At 38.6% G+C, this 15,218-nt stretch overlaps 6 protein-coding genes across 8 annotated transcripts in view; 3 read left to right on the top strand and 3 right to left on the bottom strand.

Moving 5' to 3' along the window:
* The window catches only part of HINT2 (histidine triad nucleotide binding protein 2), a 546,951-nt gene that overhangs the window by 338,701 nt on the left and 193,032 nt on the right, over positions 1-15,218 (bottom strand). The window lies entirely within an intron of this gene.
* Positions 1-15,218, top strand: part of CLTA (clathrin light chain A) — a 429,778-nt gene that overhangs the window by 311,740 nt on the left and 102,820 nt on the right. The gene's annotated exons all lie outside the window — the stretch shown is intronic.
* SPAG8 (sperm associated antigen 8) overlaps positions 1-15,218 on the bottom strand; it is a 454,367-nt gene that overhangs the window by 341,872 nt on the left and 97,277 nt on the right. The gene's annotated exons all lie outside the window — the stretch shown is intronic.
* The window catches only part of GLIPR2 (GLI pathogenesis related 2), a 126,430-nt gene that overhangs the window by 58,490 nt on the left and 52,722 nt on the right, over positions 1-15,218 (top strand). The gene's annotated exons all lie outside the window — the stretch shown is intronic.
* The window catches only part of TLN1 (talin 1), a 501,447-nt gene that overhangs the window by 452,210 nt on the left and 34,019 nt on the right, over positions 1-15,218 (bottom strand). The gene's annotated exons all lie outside the window — the stretch shown is intronic.
* The window catches only part of RECK (reversion inducing cysteine rich protein with kazal motifs), a 394,564-nt gene that overhangs the window by 360,108 nt on the left and 19,238 nt on the right, over positions 1-15,218 (top strand). For all 3 annotated transcript variants that reach the window (XM_050762079.1, XM_050762080.1, XM_050762081.1), the window contains 4 exons: positions 6,763-6,975; positions 8,862-8,998; positions 11,866-12,006; positions 14,116-14,304. In XM_050762079.1, coding sequence (XP_050618036.1) covers positions 6,763-6,975; positions 8,862-8,998; positions 11,866-12,006; positions 14,116-14,304 — 680 coding nt within the window. The remainder of the gene's footprint in view (positions 1-6,762; positions 6,976-8,861; positions 8,999-11,865; positions 12,007-14,115; positions 14,305-15,218) is intronic.

The following is a 15,218-nucleotide window of genomic DNA, read 5'->3' as shown; positions in this document are numbered from 1 at the left end:
ACACAGCAGAAGAAAAAGGTCAGTGACCTCAGAGATCGCTCAATAGAAATTATCTAAACCAAAGCACAGAGAGAATAAGTGATATAACATCTCTGGTAGTAACCCAGAAGGAAAGGAAAGAAAGGAGCAGAAAAATATTTGATTAAACCTTAGCTGAAAGTTTTCCAAATATGATCAAATACATTAACCCACTTTTTGGGAAACGTTAGTAAACCCCAAGCCAGATAAATACAAAGAGAGACACACCTAGCACATCATAGTCAAACTGTTGAAAACCAGAGGCAAAGAGAAATAGTTAAAGCAACCAAAGGGAGAAAAAAAGACACTTTACATATGGTGGAATAACAATAAAAATGACAAGTGACTTCCTTTTAGAAACAGTGGAGAACCAAAGACCATCAAGTAGTGTCCCAAATAGTATCCTTAAAGTACTCAGGAAAAAAAAAAAATCTTACATTTAGTGAAAATATTCTTCAAAAATAAAGGTATTTCTAGATATTACCAAAAAACAAACAAAAAAAAAAAAAAAATCAGAATTTTCTGCCAACAGCCTCTCACTACAAGAAATTCTTCAGTCTGAAGGAAAATACCACATGAAAACTCAGACCTATAGAGCACTGGGATTGGTAAATGCCGGTAAACATGAAAAATATTTTTTCTTTATTTTCTTTTTCTTTTTTTCTTTTATATTTTATTTTTCAAAAGTAATTGGTTAAAGCAAAAATAATAACACTGTATTGTGGAATTTATACATAGAAGTAAAATATATGATATACGACAGTAGCAAAAAGGATGAGAGAGGTAAATAATTATACCGTTATAAGTTTCTTACATTATTTGTGACATTATATAGTATTAATTCAAGGAAAACTATAATAAATAATGGACATATGCGTAGAGCAACCACTAATTTAAAACACAACACAAAGAGGTATAGCTTAGAAGCTAATAGGAAATATGAAATGGAACACTAAAATAATACTTGATCCATCCAAAAGAAGACAGAAAGAAAAAGGAGACAAATTGAAAACCACAGCAAAATGATAGAGACTTAAACCCAACTGTATCAATAATTACATAAATGTAAATGAACTAAAAACATCAGTTGAAAGGCAGAGGTTGTTGGAAAGACAAAGAATAGTATTGGAGATAAAGAGTATCACCTTATAATGATAAAAGTTCAATTTATCATGAAGATACAATTAACATAAATATATATGCACCGAATGTCAGGTAGGTACATATACTCAAAATACTTAAAAACAGAAGTAAACCCTAAAGAGAGAGAAATATTCAATCATATTCAGAAATGTTAACACCTCTCCCTCACTAATAGAACAAATGGAAAAAAATCAGTAAGGATATAGAGGATTTGAACAACATATGCTGGGTTAAAAAGCAAGTCTCAACCACTGTCAGAAGATGAAAATCATAAAAAGTGTATTTTCTGAACACAACAGAATCAAATTGGAAATCAATAAAAATAAACTATATTGAAATCTTCCCAAATATTTGGTAATTAAACATATGCTTCTAAATAATCTGTGCTACAAAGAAGAAATCACAAAGGAAATGCTTGAACCCGGGGGGCGGAGGTTGCAGTAAGCCAAGATCACACCATCACACTTCAGCCTAGGCAACAGAGTGAGACCCTCTCAAAAAAGGAATACTATGAACAACTTTATGCTAGTAAATCCTACAATTTAGATGAAATGGATGCATTCCTTAAAAACCAAAACTAACACAAGAAGAAATACAAATTAGGACTATTCTTATAACTGTTAGAGAAATTGAATTTGTAATTATAAATCTTCACACAAAGAAAACTTCTGGTGTTACTGGTAATGCTTACCAAACACATAAGGAAAAAATTATGCAATAATTTTTCAGGAAACAGATAACATATCCCAACTCCTCTTATGAGGCTAGCGTTACCTTGATACCAAAACTGATATGGACATTAAAAACAAGATAACTATAGTCTTGTGTCACTCAGAGATGCCAAAATCCTCAATAAAAGATTAGGAAATTCAATTCAAGTATAGTAAACTATTTTCAACAAGAGCAGCAAGGCAATTCAATACAAAAATAAACATCTTTTCAACCAGGCATGGTGGTTCACACCTATAATCCCAGCAGTTTGGGAAGCTGAGGCAGTTGGAATGCCTGAACTCAGGAGTTCGAGACCAGCCTGGGCAACAAGGTGAAACACCATCTCAATCAAAAATACAAAATATTGGCCGGGCACAGTGGCTCACGCCTGTAATCCTAGCACTTTGGGAGGCCGAGGCAGGTGGATCACCTGAGGTCAGGAGTTCGAGACCAGCCTGGCCAACATGGTGAAACCCCGTCTTTACTAAAAATACAAAAAAAAAAAAAAAAAAAAATTAGCTAGGTATGGTGGCAGGCCCCTGTAATCCCGGCTACTTGGGAGGCTGAGGCAGGAGAATCGCTTGAACCTGGGAGGCAGAGGTTGCAGTGAGCTGAAATCACATCATTGCACTCCAGTCTGGGCAACAAGAACTAAACTCTGTCTTAAAAAAAAAAAAAAAAAAAAATTAGCCAGGTGTGGTGGTGCGCACCTGTAGTCCCAGATGCTCAGGAGGCTGAGGTGGGAGGATGGCTTGAGCCTGGGAGGTGGAGGTTGCAGTGAGCCAAGGTCATGCCACTGCACTCCAACCTGGGTGACGGAGTGAGACCCTGTCTCAAAAAAAAAAAAAAAAAAGGCTGGGTATGGTGGCTCACACCTGTAACGGCACTTTGGGAAGCAGAGGTGGGTGGATCACCTGAGGTCAAGAGTTCAAGACCAGCCTGGCCAACATGGTGAAACCTCATCTCTACTAAAAATACAAAAACTAGCCGGGTGTGGTGTCGGGTGCCTGTAATCCCAGCTACTCGGGAGGCTGAGGCAGGAGAATCGCTTGCATCCAGGAGATGGAGGTTGCAGTGAGTCGAGATTGTGCCACTGCACTCCACCTGGGCAACAGAGCAAAATCTCCGTCTCAAAAAAAGAAAAAATAACATAAAATAAAAAAATAGAAACATCTTTTCAACAAATAATACTAGAATAATTGAATATCTTTATGGAGGGGGGAAAAAAAGAAGCTCAACGTGTGTTTCACACCCTACACAAAAATTGCTTCCAGATCATAGAACTAAACATAAAAACTAAAAATATAAAGCTCATAGAAGAACATCTTCACAAACTTGGTGCGGGCAAACGTTTTGTAGACAGGACACAAAATATACAATTTTAGAAGAAAAAAATGAATTAGACTTCAACAGTAAAATCTTTTGTTTGCCAAAAGACAACATTTAAAACTTGAAGGGGCAAGTCATAGACTTGAGAGGGAATGTTCAACATATCATGCACAGGTGTGTGCATACACACACACACGCACACACACACACATATTTGTCAAAGAACTTGTATCCAGAATATATAAGTAACTCCTACAACCTCATATAAAAAGTAAAACAACTCAGTTTTTAAATTGTGCAAAAAAAGGCCAAGCGCGGTGGCTCACGCCTGTAATCCCAACTCTGGGAGGCTGAGGCAGGTGGACCACTTGAGGTCAGGAGTTCAAGGCCAGCCTGGCCAACATGGTGAAACCCCGTCTCTACTAAAAATATTTTTTAAAAATAGCTTGGCGTGGTGGCAGGCAACAGTAGTCCCAGCTGCATGGGAGGCTGAGACAGGAGAATCGCTTGAACCCAGGAGATGAAAGTTGCAGTGAGCCAAGATCATGCCACTGCACTCCAGCCTGGGTGACAGAGCAAGACTCCATCTCAAAAAAAAAAAAAAAAAAGAAGAAAAAATTGTGCAAAAAACTTTCACAGACCCTTTACCAAAGAAGGACATCAAAATGGCCATTTAATCAAGTATATGAAAAGATGTTCAACATCACTAATTATCAGGGAAATACAAATTAAAACCACAATGAGCTATCCCTTCACACGTGTTAAAATGGCTATTATCAAAAAGATGGAAGATAACAGTTGTTAGCAAGGATATGGAGAAAAGGGAAGTCTTGGACACTGTTGATGGAAATGTGAGTTAGTACAGCCATTGTGGGAAATGGTATGGAGGGTCCTCAAAAAATTAAAGATAGAAGGTACCATATGATCCAGCAATTCCACTACTAGGTACATATCTAAAGGAAAGGAAATCAGCGTATTGAATAGATATTTCACTCCCACATTCACTGCAACATTATTTACAATAGCCAAGATATGAAATAAACCTGTATTCATCAATGAATGAATGGATAAAGAATATGTGGTATATATACAGTGTGGAATCCTATTCAGCCTTTATAAAGAAGGAAATCCTGTCTTTTGCAACAATATGAATGAACCTGGAGGACATTAAATAAAATAAGCCAGATGCAGAAAGACAAATACTGCACGATCTCACTTATATGTGGAATCTAAAAAAATCAAACTCATGGAAGCAGAGAATAGAATAGTGGTTACCAGAGGGTGGCTGGAGAGGGTGGTGCAGGAGGAGGAGAGGGAAGAGGGAAGAGGGAGGGGAGAGGATTGGGGAAATGTTAGTCAAAGGACACAAAATTTTATTTAGACAAAAGGAATAAGTTCAAGAGATCTATTATACAACATGGTAACTATAGTTAGCAGTGAGTTGTATACTTGAAAGGTGCCAAGACAGTAGATGTTAAATATTCTCACCACAAAAAAAGAGATAAGTATGTGAGGTAATGCATATTTTAATTAGCTTAATTTAGCCATTCCACATGTGTCATATTTATATATATTATGTTGCACACAATACATATATAATTTTTGTCCATTAAAAAAAGTTTAAAGGAAATAGCCATCTAGTACATTAAAGGGTTCATTATTATTAGTCATGGCAAAATGCAAATTAAAATAGCAATTCAATGCCTCCTCACCCTCACAAGAATGCCTGAAATTAAAAGACTGGTAAGCATATGAAGCATATTGAAGCAAGTGGAATTCTTATAGTATGTTACTACTGGGAGTAGAAGATAGTTTAAGGACTTTGGAGCTTTTGTTCAGTTTCTTCAAAAGTTAGATCTATGACCTAACAATTTTATCCTGAAGCATTTACCCCAGAGACATGAAAACATATGTCCAAATAAAGACCTGTCTGGTACCCTTATTCATAATAGCCCGAAAAATGGGGGAGAGGACCCAAAACATCTATCAGGAGAATGAAAGAATATAACCTTGTGGTGCATCCAAACAATGGGATAGCAATGGATGAATCTTATGTTGAGAAAAAAAGCCCAACACAAAATACATTCTTGACACATGAGATCCAAGAATAGGCAAATGTAATCTATGGTAATAAAGATCAGAATATCCTTTCCTCTGCTGGAATCAGGGATTGACTAGAGGGGGGCACAAGGGTACTTTATAGAGTGATAAAAATGTTCTAGGCCAGGCACGGTGGCTCACACCTATAATCCCAGCACTCTGAGAGGCCAAGGTGAGCAGATCGCTTGGGCCCAGGAGTTTGAGACCAGCCTAGGCAACATGGCAATAAAGAAAATACAAAAATTAACCAGGTGTGGTGGTGGGTGCCTGTAGTCCCAGCTACTTGGGAGACTGAGGTGGGAGGATCATCTAAGCCCAGGAGGTCAAGGCTGCAGTGAGCTGTGATCATGCCACTGCACTCCAGCCTGGGTGACAAAGTGAGAACCTGTCTCAAAAACAACAAAAACAAACAAATTTCCAGTGGCTATACAACATGTAATACAGCAACAGATTGAATGCAGAAGCAGGTATGAAAATCCACCTGAGTTCTATTAAGCCAGACATTACAGAGATTTGCAAAACTGTAAAACAGTCCTATTCTTCTCGCTAATGTTTACTTTGGAAAAGAGTTATTTTTCATAAAAATAATACTTATATTAACATGTAATGGGTTTGTTATAATTTTAAATAACTTGATAACTACTTTAAAATTTGCTTAAACTCTTTTCAAGATGGGGTATGATGGGGTATTGCCATATTGCCCAGGCTGGTCTCGAATTCCTGGGCTCTCCTGCCTCAGCCTCCTGAGAAGCTGGAACTAGAGGCATGCCATCACACCAGCTAATTTTTTTTTTTTTAAAGTAGAGATGAAATCTTGCTGTGTTGCCCAGACTGATCTCAAACTCCTGAGCTCAACCTATCTTCCTGCCTTGGCCTCACAAAGTGCTAGGATTGCAGGTGTGAGCCACTGTACCCAGCCTAGAATAGGCAAAATTAATGTATGGTGATATAAGTATAAATAGTTATGGCCTCTAAGTTACAGTCAGCAGGGAGGCATTAAGTCAACAGTGGCACAAGGGAACTGGCTGAAATGTTGGATGTGTTCCTTAATTGATTTAGATGTGCTTATGGATGTACACATTTGTCAAAGCACATCAAGCTGTACCCATAAAATCAGTGCATTTAGTTTTTGTAAATTATGTCACCATTTAAAAAAGTTGGCCTCATAATATTTATTTTATGAAATGAAATGGGACAGTCTGGGGATAATAGTCCTCTTTGGAGCATTGTGAAGTTTTAAACTGCCTCACAAGAATCTGTTAAAAAGAAAACATGCAATCAGAGTTTAATGCTAGTGTCTACACTTAATCTTCATACGGTCGAAGCTATCCCTTCATGGGTTGTATGTGCTTTCTTAAAAACACCAGATTTTTATGATGCTTAAATGAGTAGGATTTTACTCATTGCTTCTCTCTAGAAAATAATTGCCTCTTGATTCTTTCTGGACTTTTTTCTCTTTAGGCCAACGGAACTTTTCAGGAGTTGTAATGCACAGTCAGATCAAGGAGCCATGAATGATATGAAGTTGTGGGAGAAAGGAAGCATCAAGATGCCATTTATCAATATACCTGTTCTCGATATTAAAAAGTGCCAGCCAGAGATGTGGAAAGCAATAGCTTGTTCACTGCAGATTAAACCTTGTCATAGTAAATCCCGGGGAAGTATTATTTGCAAGTAAGTTTCTTTCATCCTAATGATTCTCCAGCTTTAGTTCAGACCCTCCATGATCTCTCGCCAGAGCCTCTCCATAGAATTTTCTCTCTCTCCACTTCCTTTGCCTGTCACCCCCATAAGTCAAATGCTTTCCTACTTTTTCCTCCTCTAGTTGAAATACTGCTCCCCTCATCACCACCTGCTGGCTGTCCTTGTCTCCTCTGAAATACCAGACATTCCCATAGAATCTTCCCAGATTTCTCCAGCTGAAAATAATTTATCCTTACTACAGATTCCTATAGACCTTTATTTGTACTTCTCTTATGGAACTTGGTTCATGAAACATTTATTAAATGCCTCTAATGCACAATTCTATTTTTATATGTTAATTTGTGTACTTGTCTTATATTCTGTTAGACTTTGCTCTTTTTTTTTTTTTTTTTTTTTTTTTTTGAGATGGAGTCTTACTCTGTCTCTAGGCTGGAGTGCAGTGGCATGATCTCAGCTCACTGCAACCCCCACCTCCCAGGTTCAAGCAATTCTCCTGCCTCAGCCTCCCAAGTAGCTGGGTCTTACACGCCCAGCTAATGTTTGTATTCTTAGTAGAGATGGGGTTTTACCATGCTGGCCAGGATGGTCTCGATCTCTTGACCTCGTGATCCACCCGCCTCGGCCTCCCTAAGTGCTGGGATTACAGGCGTGAGCCACTGCGCCCAGCCAACTTTGCTCTTCTTTTTTTTTTTTTTTTTTTTTTTTTTTTTGAGGCGGAGTCTCGCTCTGTCGCCCAGGCTGGAGTGCAGTGGCCGGATCTCAGCTCACTGCAAGCTCCGCCTCCCGGGTTTACGCCATTCTCCTGCCTCAGCCTCCCGAGTAGCTGGGACTACAGGCGCCCGCCACCTCGCCCGGCTAGTTTTTTTTTGTATTTTTAGTAGAGACGGGGTTTCACCATGTTAGCCAGGATGGTCTCGATCTCTTGACCTCGTGATCCACCCGCCTCGGCCTCCCTAAGTGCTGGGATTACAGGCGTGAGCCACTGCGCCCAGCCAACTTTGCTCTTCTTAAGGAGCTTATTTTGCTTAGGAAATCTAGGATCAAGTAAAGATGGGAGCTGCTATAGTGGGTGAAACCAAAAGCATTTAACACATAGTAATCTGCCCATGGTTCCTCACACATCTTTTTTTCCAAAAGTTTTCCAAAACCAAGTTAATATCCAGTCCCTCAGCTGTTGGTGTGTGGCTCAGTGCTGCTGGGTACCTCAACAATTTCAACCTTAAACAGAGTCCAGTCTATTCTCTGACTTGGCTTGGGGATAACCTGATGGGGAAATACTGAGGTATAACAATTAGATGACAAGCAAGAGGCAACAGGAGGGCAATATGTAGACTCTTAGCACAGAAAACTTGTAGGAGTCAAATCCCTATTGAAGACTAAGAACATTTTAAAGTAAGTGGACTTTCCAGTTGTTATAGGCCAGATGCTAATGTTGATAACTAAAAAGAGACTTAGATAAGGAAAGGAAGGAGAAAAGAGGCAAGCAAGCAAACAAGCAAGCATAAGGTCCTAGAAGTGAGGATATATGATTTTTGCAGGGAGTAAATCAGACTAGCTTCGTTTAATTTCCTTTCAAAGATATTGAAAAGCCACATTGCTTGTAGTAACAGTACGAAGAAGTATACAATTTGAGTAAGGGCTTTGGTCTCAGACAACAGAAAGTTAGGGATGCTTTGAATTTATTATTCAACCTGAGCTCTACTGTGACTCCTGTTCTCTTTTGCCATACTTAACCAATTATGAAACATGTTAAGTTATGACAACTCACTTTCTGGAAAGCTTCAGAAAAAAGTGATGCTAACTAGACAACATGAGGAGGTTCCTCAAGCTCTAAATTTATGTGCATTTTTTTCAAGATCAGATTGTGTGGAGATTCTTAAAAAATGTGGAGATCAGAACAAATTCCCTGAAGACCACACAGCTGAAAGTATTTGTGAGCTTCTGTCACCTACAGATGATCTGAAGAATTGTATACCTTTGGATACATACCTCAGTAAGTACTTTTTTGTATGTGTGTTTTTAGATTTCAAATACTTCTCTCTTCCAACTATTTGTTTTACTATTTGATTTGGATGAGCATTTATCTGTTGAGGACATGGGGTTCAGTGATACCATCTCAATCACAGACTCTTGTTTGCTTGGCCTTTTTGGCCCAGGAAAGAATTGTTGTCTTAAAACATGTAAGCAGAAGTGATTCTATCAGTCTGAGGAAGTATGAACTGTTGTCAGTCAGGAATTCTAAGCAGTGACTCAGAGGGCCAGCATTCTCAGATAACCACCTCCATATCATGCTGACTTCTCACCATAATAATGACTAGAAAGTGGAATTTCCCCCCAGAGACTATCAGCTTTTTGTTATCAGAGTATCAGTGGATGAGAGCCAGGAATTGGCTTGGACTTACTCACCCAACAGGGTATAAAAAACGATAGTCTAGGCCAGGCACGGTGGCTCAAGCCTGTAATCCCAGCACTTTGGGAGGCCAAGGCAGGCGGATCACGAGGTCAGAAGATCGAGACCATCCTGGCTAACACGGTGAAACGCCGTCTCTACTAAAAATGCAAAAAAAATTAGCCGGGCATGGTGGTGGGCACCTGTAGTCCCAGCTACTCGGGAGGCTGAGGCAGGAGAATGTCGTGAACCCAGGAGGCAGAGCTTGCAGTGAGCAGAGATCGCGCCACTGCACTCCAGCCTGGGCGACAGAGCAAGACTCCGTCTAGAGAAAAAAAAAAAAAAAGATAGTTTAGCTTAATATGTAAAAATGGAACTTATCTCACTGCTTCAGTTTTTCTCTGCCAAGTACTCCTGCCAAGAGCTAGAAGAGCGTGTTGCTATCTCATTGAGGGATCCGGGAGCTGGAGCTCAGCTTCTTGGCAGTGAGACAAATACGTGGTGGAAACCAGGGGATGACAAGTAGAACTCCTACACACTCAGTAGTTAAGATAAGGGAGGTGTTCAGGCTGCCACCAGGGGGCATCTGTGCCATGAGCTGGCTGCAGAGGCAGACAGTGAAGTCAGCTCCTACTTGCTTTGTTTTCCTGTATTAGATAGGATTAACAAAAAGCAGAACAAATAGAAGTAAAAGAAAGCCCAGAAACAAATAGTCTAGGGCTTCATCATCAGGAATCCAGGCTCCTTTTATCCTTCTCCACCATCCTTAGCATTTAGCTTCCATCATCAAGATTACTTCATATACTTTGTCATCATAACATGGCTACTGGAGTTCTGGCCACCATATTCTAGTTCCAGATGGTAAAAAGAAAGGGAGAGAGCAAACAACTTCTCCCTAGTCACACTGCCTACCCCTACTTGTAAGGAAAACTGAGAAGGATTATTTTTTTAGCTGTGGGCCCATTGCCGCCCTAAGTAAAATTGGAGATCTTTTAGTAATTGGGGAGAGAAAAGTATGTGCTAGATTCGTAGCTGGTAGTATTTGCCATATTTTCTCAAGACCAACAAAGTGTGTCCCTTAAACTTTGTGACCAATATAGCAAAAAAGAGAGCCTTACACTGGAATTTAGACCTTTGTGACTTTGAGCAGATCACTTCTTTGAGCCTCAGCTTCCCTATTTATGAAATAATTAGGCAAAATGAGATGAACTCCAAGGGGCCTTATACCTCTGTTAGTCATAGAGTATGAGTCTGGCCTAAAATCAACTAAGCAACACTTATTTATAATTCTAGATTCTATTACAGCAGGAAAATATTTGTGTAGAAGGAAACTATATCAATGGGAGGAAAATTAAATATCTGTTTAAATATACATAATTTATATCAAGTGAGACTCTTCCTTGGCCATGATTTCTAAAGTTAAATATAATCATGGTTTGGAGTCCATACATATTACCATAATAAATTCTCATTTATGATAAAACACGCTAAATTACCCTCTTAGACACCTTATTTGACTACCCTATCCAAAATATACCTATCGCTTTCTATCCCCTGACACTACTTATTACTTATAATTTTCTGATTTAATTATTTGTTTATATATACACATATACATACCTAGCATATATATGTGTGTGTGTGTGTGTATATATATATATATTTTTTTTTTTTTTGAGATGGAGTCTGACTCTGTTGCCCAGGCTGTTGTGCATTAGAACAATCTCAGCTCATTGCAGACTCTGCTTCCTGGGTTCAGGCCACTCTCCTACCTTAGCCTCCCAACTAGCTGGCACATGCCACCACGCCCAGCTGAATTTGGGTTTTTTGTTTTGTTTTGTTTTTTTGGATTTTTTTTTTTAAGAGAGTCCCATTCTGTCTCCCAAGCGGAGTGCAGTGATGTGATCTCGGCCCACTGCAACGTCTGCCTCCCGGGTTCAAGCAATTCGCCTGCCTCAGCCTCCTGAGTAGCTAGGATTACAGGCACCCGCTACCATGCCCAGCTACTTTTTATATTTTAGTAGAGATGGGGTTTCACCATGTTGGCCAGGCTGGTCTCAAACTCCTGGCCTCCAGTTATCTGCCCGCCTCAGCCCCCAAAGTGCTGGGATTACAGGCGTGAGCCACTGTGCCTGGCTCATACATAATATATTTATTGTCTGTTTCTCTACTAGATGTAAAATCTGTGTTAGAGACTTGTCTATTTTGTTCATCACTGTATCTCCAGCACCTAGAACCTTGCCTGGAATATTGTAGATCCTAATAAATTAAAAAAAAAATGAATGAACGTATGTTTATGCTAAATTTATCATTTCACAAATGAAAGAATCTCAGTGTTTTAATAGCTTGGTAGAATCAGGCCTTTATGCTCATGAGCTCTTCATTTATTCCAGCCATAATTAATTCAGATAATTTACAATTCTCTCTTACTCTTTTAGGTTGGTTAAACTAATCTGTTTTGGTTTTTTCAGGGCCAAGTACTTTAGGTAACATTGTAGAAGAAGTAACTCATCCCTGTAACCCAAATCCTTGCCCTGCCAATGAGCTCTGTGAAGTAAACCGAAAAGGATGTCCATCTGGAGATCCCTGTCTTCCATACTCTTGTGTTCAAGGTAAGAGGTAGGTGGGTGTGAGAAGAGGATGGATAGGTGCTGCTAGTGTTTTTTTATAGGAGCTATCTTTCTTTTTTTCAATCCTGCTCCTTCTGTAATATAGGGGTTATCTTTGGAGTGAGATTATAAGGGACTTCATGTTCTATATTATGTTTTTCTATAATGTTTGAGATTTTCTCATTAAACATTATTGATGTAAGCAGAAAAAGACACTTGTAATTTTCAGTTGTTATTTAAATTGTAAACTAATAATAACAGTCTAAAACTTCACTCTTATAATGAGTTGCAGGGTTCTAGACTATGAAAGAAAAGAAGCTCAGACCAGCTTTTTGTACTTTCTCTTCTATGTGGTAATGTTTGAAAAAATATACTCTACGTTGTTCATGTTTTTTCTTTTCTTTGTTTTAGTATATAGAGGAATAGCATATTCAATAGAATGTATAGCTATCTCCATAAAGATTAATGTTTTGTTGAAATGTTTATAACTTTAAGGCTGAAGGATTTTTATCCCATGGAATTTTGATAGTCTTTATCTTTCTGTCAATCCCTTTAGAATATAGTTCTTGCAACATTTTGCTTCTTTTTATCTATTTCCCAATTGAGAATGTTTCTTTATCATGTTAGAATCAAGATTTTTTTTAAAGTTGTTTTTGTTTTTATGAGACAGAGTTTCACTCTTGTTACCCAGGCTAGAGTGTAATGGCGCTATCTCGGCTCACTGCAACCTCCGCCTCCTGAACTGAAGCAATTCTCCTGCCTCAGCCTCCCAAGTAGCTAGGATTACAGGCACCCACCACCATGCCCAGCTAATTTTTGCATTTTTAGTAGAGACAAGGTTTCACCATGTTGTCCAGGCTGGTTTCGAACTCCTGACCTCGGGTGATCTACCCACCTCAGCATCCCAAAGTGCTGGGATTACAGGCATGAGCCACCGCACCCGGCCTTAAAATATTTTTAAAGTAAAATAAAGCAAAAGAAGAAATAAGCATGATGTCTCAAAGTATTATCTATAATATATATGTAATACTGTAATATATCGGCTATAGAGTTGTAATAAATCTTATCAAAATTGGAAATGTTGGACAGTTTTAAATTTCAAAATAGTATTTTCTGTCCATTTACCCTTACATTATAAGTTGATCAGTATTTTCTTTGGCAAGAAAATAAGATATAGTTACTTAAAATGGTGACATCTGTATTTCATATTATTTAAATATAGAATTCAATTCAGGGGCGGGGCATTGTGAATCCTCTTGTTTCATTAAACTCAGAAAACCCATCATATAATAAGATAGAAAATGGGCTTTCCATAAGCCCACCCAAATATTCAGTTTTTCCTTGAATTTAAGGTGTACTTATTTTCCATCACTAAAAGTTCTTCTGAACAATATTATTGTAAAAATACTGGCCAGGTGCGGTGGCTCACGCCTGTAATCCCAGCACTTTGGGAGGCTGAGGTAGGAGGATCATGAGGTCAGGAGTTTGAAACCAGGCTGGCCAGTATGGTATAACCCTGTCTCTACTACAAATACAAAAATTATTCAGGTACAAAAATTAGCCGGGTGTGGTGGCACATGCCTGTATTCCCAGCTGCTTGGGAGGCTAAGGCAGAAGAATCACTTGAACCCGAGAGGCAGAAGTTGCACTGAGCCAAGATCGTGCCACTGCACTCCAGCCTGGGCAACAGAGCAAGACTCCATCTCAAAAAAAAAAAAAAAAAAAAAATATATATATATATATATATATATATATATATATACTGTTAGTTTCCCTATTCCATTTTTTAAAATATCTGTGATTTTAAAATATTTTTTACTAGCCCCCAAAAGTAAAAAGTTACATATCTTACAGCACTTTTATTCTGAATGATAGGTAACTTTGGGGTACAGATCTGTAATCACCACCATCCTCCAGAATATGGAATTTTCATTTGAGAGGTATGCTTTTGGACAATGAACCAAAGCAATTCCTTAATTTGATGAAAGTTCTATTACATAATCTTTAATAGTGATTTAGTACCTATAAGACTTTTGTCAAGTGTATATCTAATGTTATAAAACAATGTCATAAAACAGTACCATCTCTCTCAGCTAATTTTTGTTTGTACAGGTTGCAAACTGGGAGAAGCTTCTGATTTCATTGTCCGTCAAGGGACACTAATCCAGGTGCCATCATCTGCAGGGGAAGTTGGTTGTTATAAAATCTGTTCATGTGGACAAAGTGGACTCTTAGAAAACTGTATGGAAATGCACTGTATAGACCTCCAGAAGTCTTGTATTGTTGGAGGAAAAAGAAAAAGTGAGTCTTAAGCTCTGTTTTGTTTTTAATATGAGATTAGTTATTTTTACTTTGTAGGAAGAATATTGGATAGATTCTGACCAAAGAGTAAGGTCTGCATATCAGATACTCCAGGGCAGTATTTTTCAAACTATACAGAGCACTAGGACTTCTAAGGAAGTCTTTAGAAGTCTTTTCAAGAAGGGGCTAATGGCTAATAATAATTAATATTTATTGAATTCTAATCATGTGCTAAACACAAAGCTAAGTCTTGCCTTATATTATCTCATTAAATCCTCCAAGTTACACTTTGATATAGGCAATAATACCTGTATTACCCTTACTGCATAGATGAGGAAACTGATGCTTAAAGAGGTCACCCAGCTAGTAAATGACCAAAGCTGGATTCTGCTCCAGGTCTAGTTGACTCCAGATCCCTTACCCTTCACAGGAAAGGACACAGGTAATCTTCCCCCAACCCTTTCCTCAGTTATACCCCACCCCACCCTCACTTCACCAGAAGTGAAACTCAGATTTTGACATCATGGAAAGCAAGTGGGTACAGGCACTACACTGTTACGAGTTTGGGAAAAAAGTACATTAAAAAGTACTTTGACCCCCTTTCCTTTTGGGAAAAAAGTGCATTAAAAAGTACTTTGACCACCTTCCCTAAAAATCTTAGACTCCACTGCTTCCTTAACCATCTTTTGCTTGTAGCCCCAACAGCTGTTCGTGTCAATATATGATTTCAAACAATTGTGAGAAAGCACCACTTTTGAGGATCTGTTCCCTCCCCACAAGCTCACTCTGCTACCCCATTTCTACTCCCATCCCCTACCCCTTCAACCATAGTAGTTCAGCTTTTATATGCTATTTGGTTTACTCTGCTGTGTGAGATTTGATTAAAAAGAAGAGTGCTCTTGGCTAAAATTAGC

The sequence above is a fragment of the Macaca thibetana genome, chromosome 15 (genome assembly GCF_024542745.1).
Source record: "Macaca thibetana thibetana isolate TM-01 chromosome 15, ASM2454274v1, whole genome shotgun sequence".
NCBI classification, from domain to species: Eukaryota; Metazoa; Chordata; class Mammalia; order Primates; family Cercopithecidae; genus Macaca; species Macaca thibetana.
This window is presented reverse-complemented; position numbering and strand designations above follow the sequence as displayed.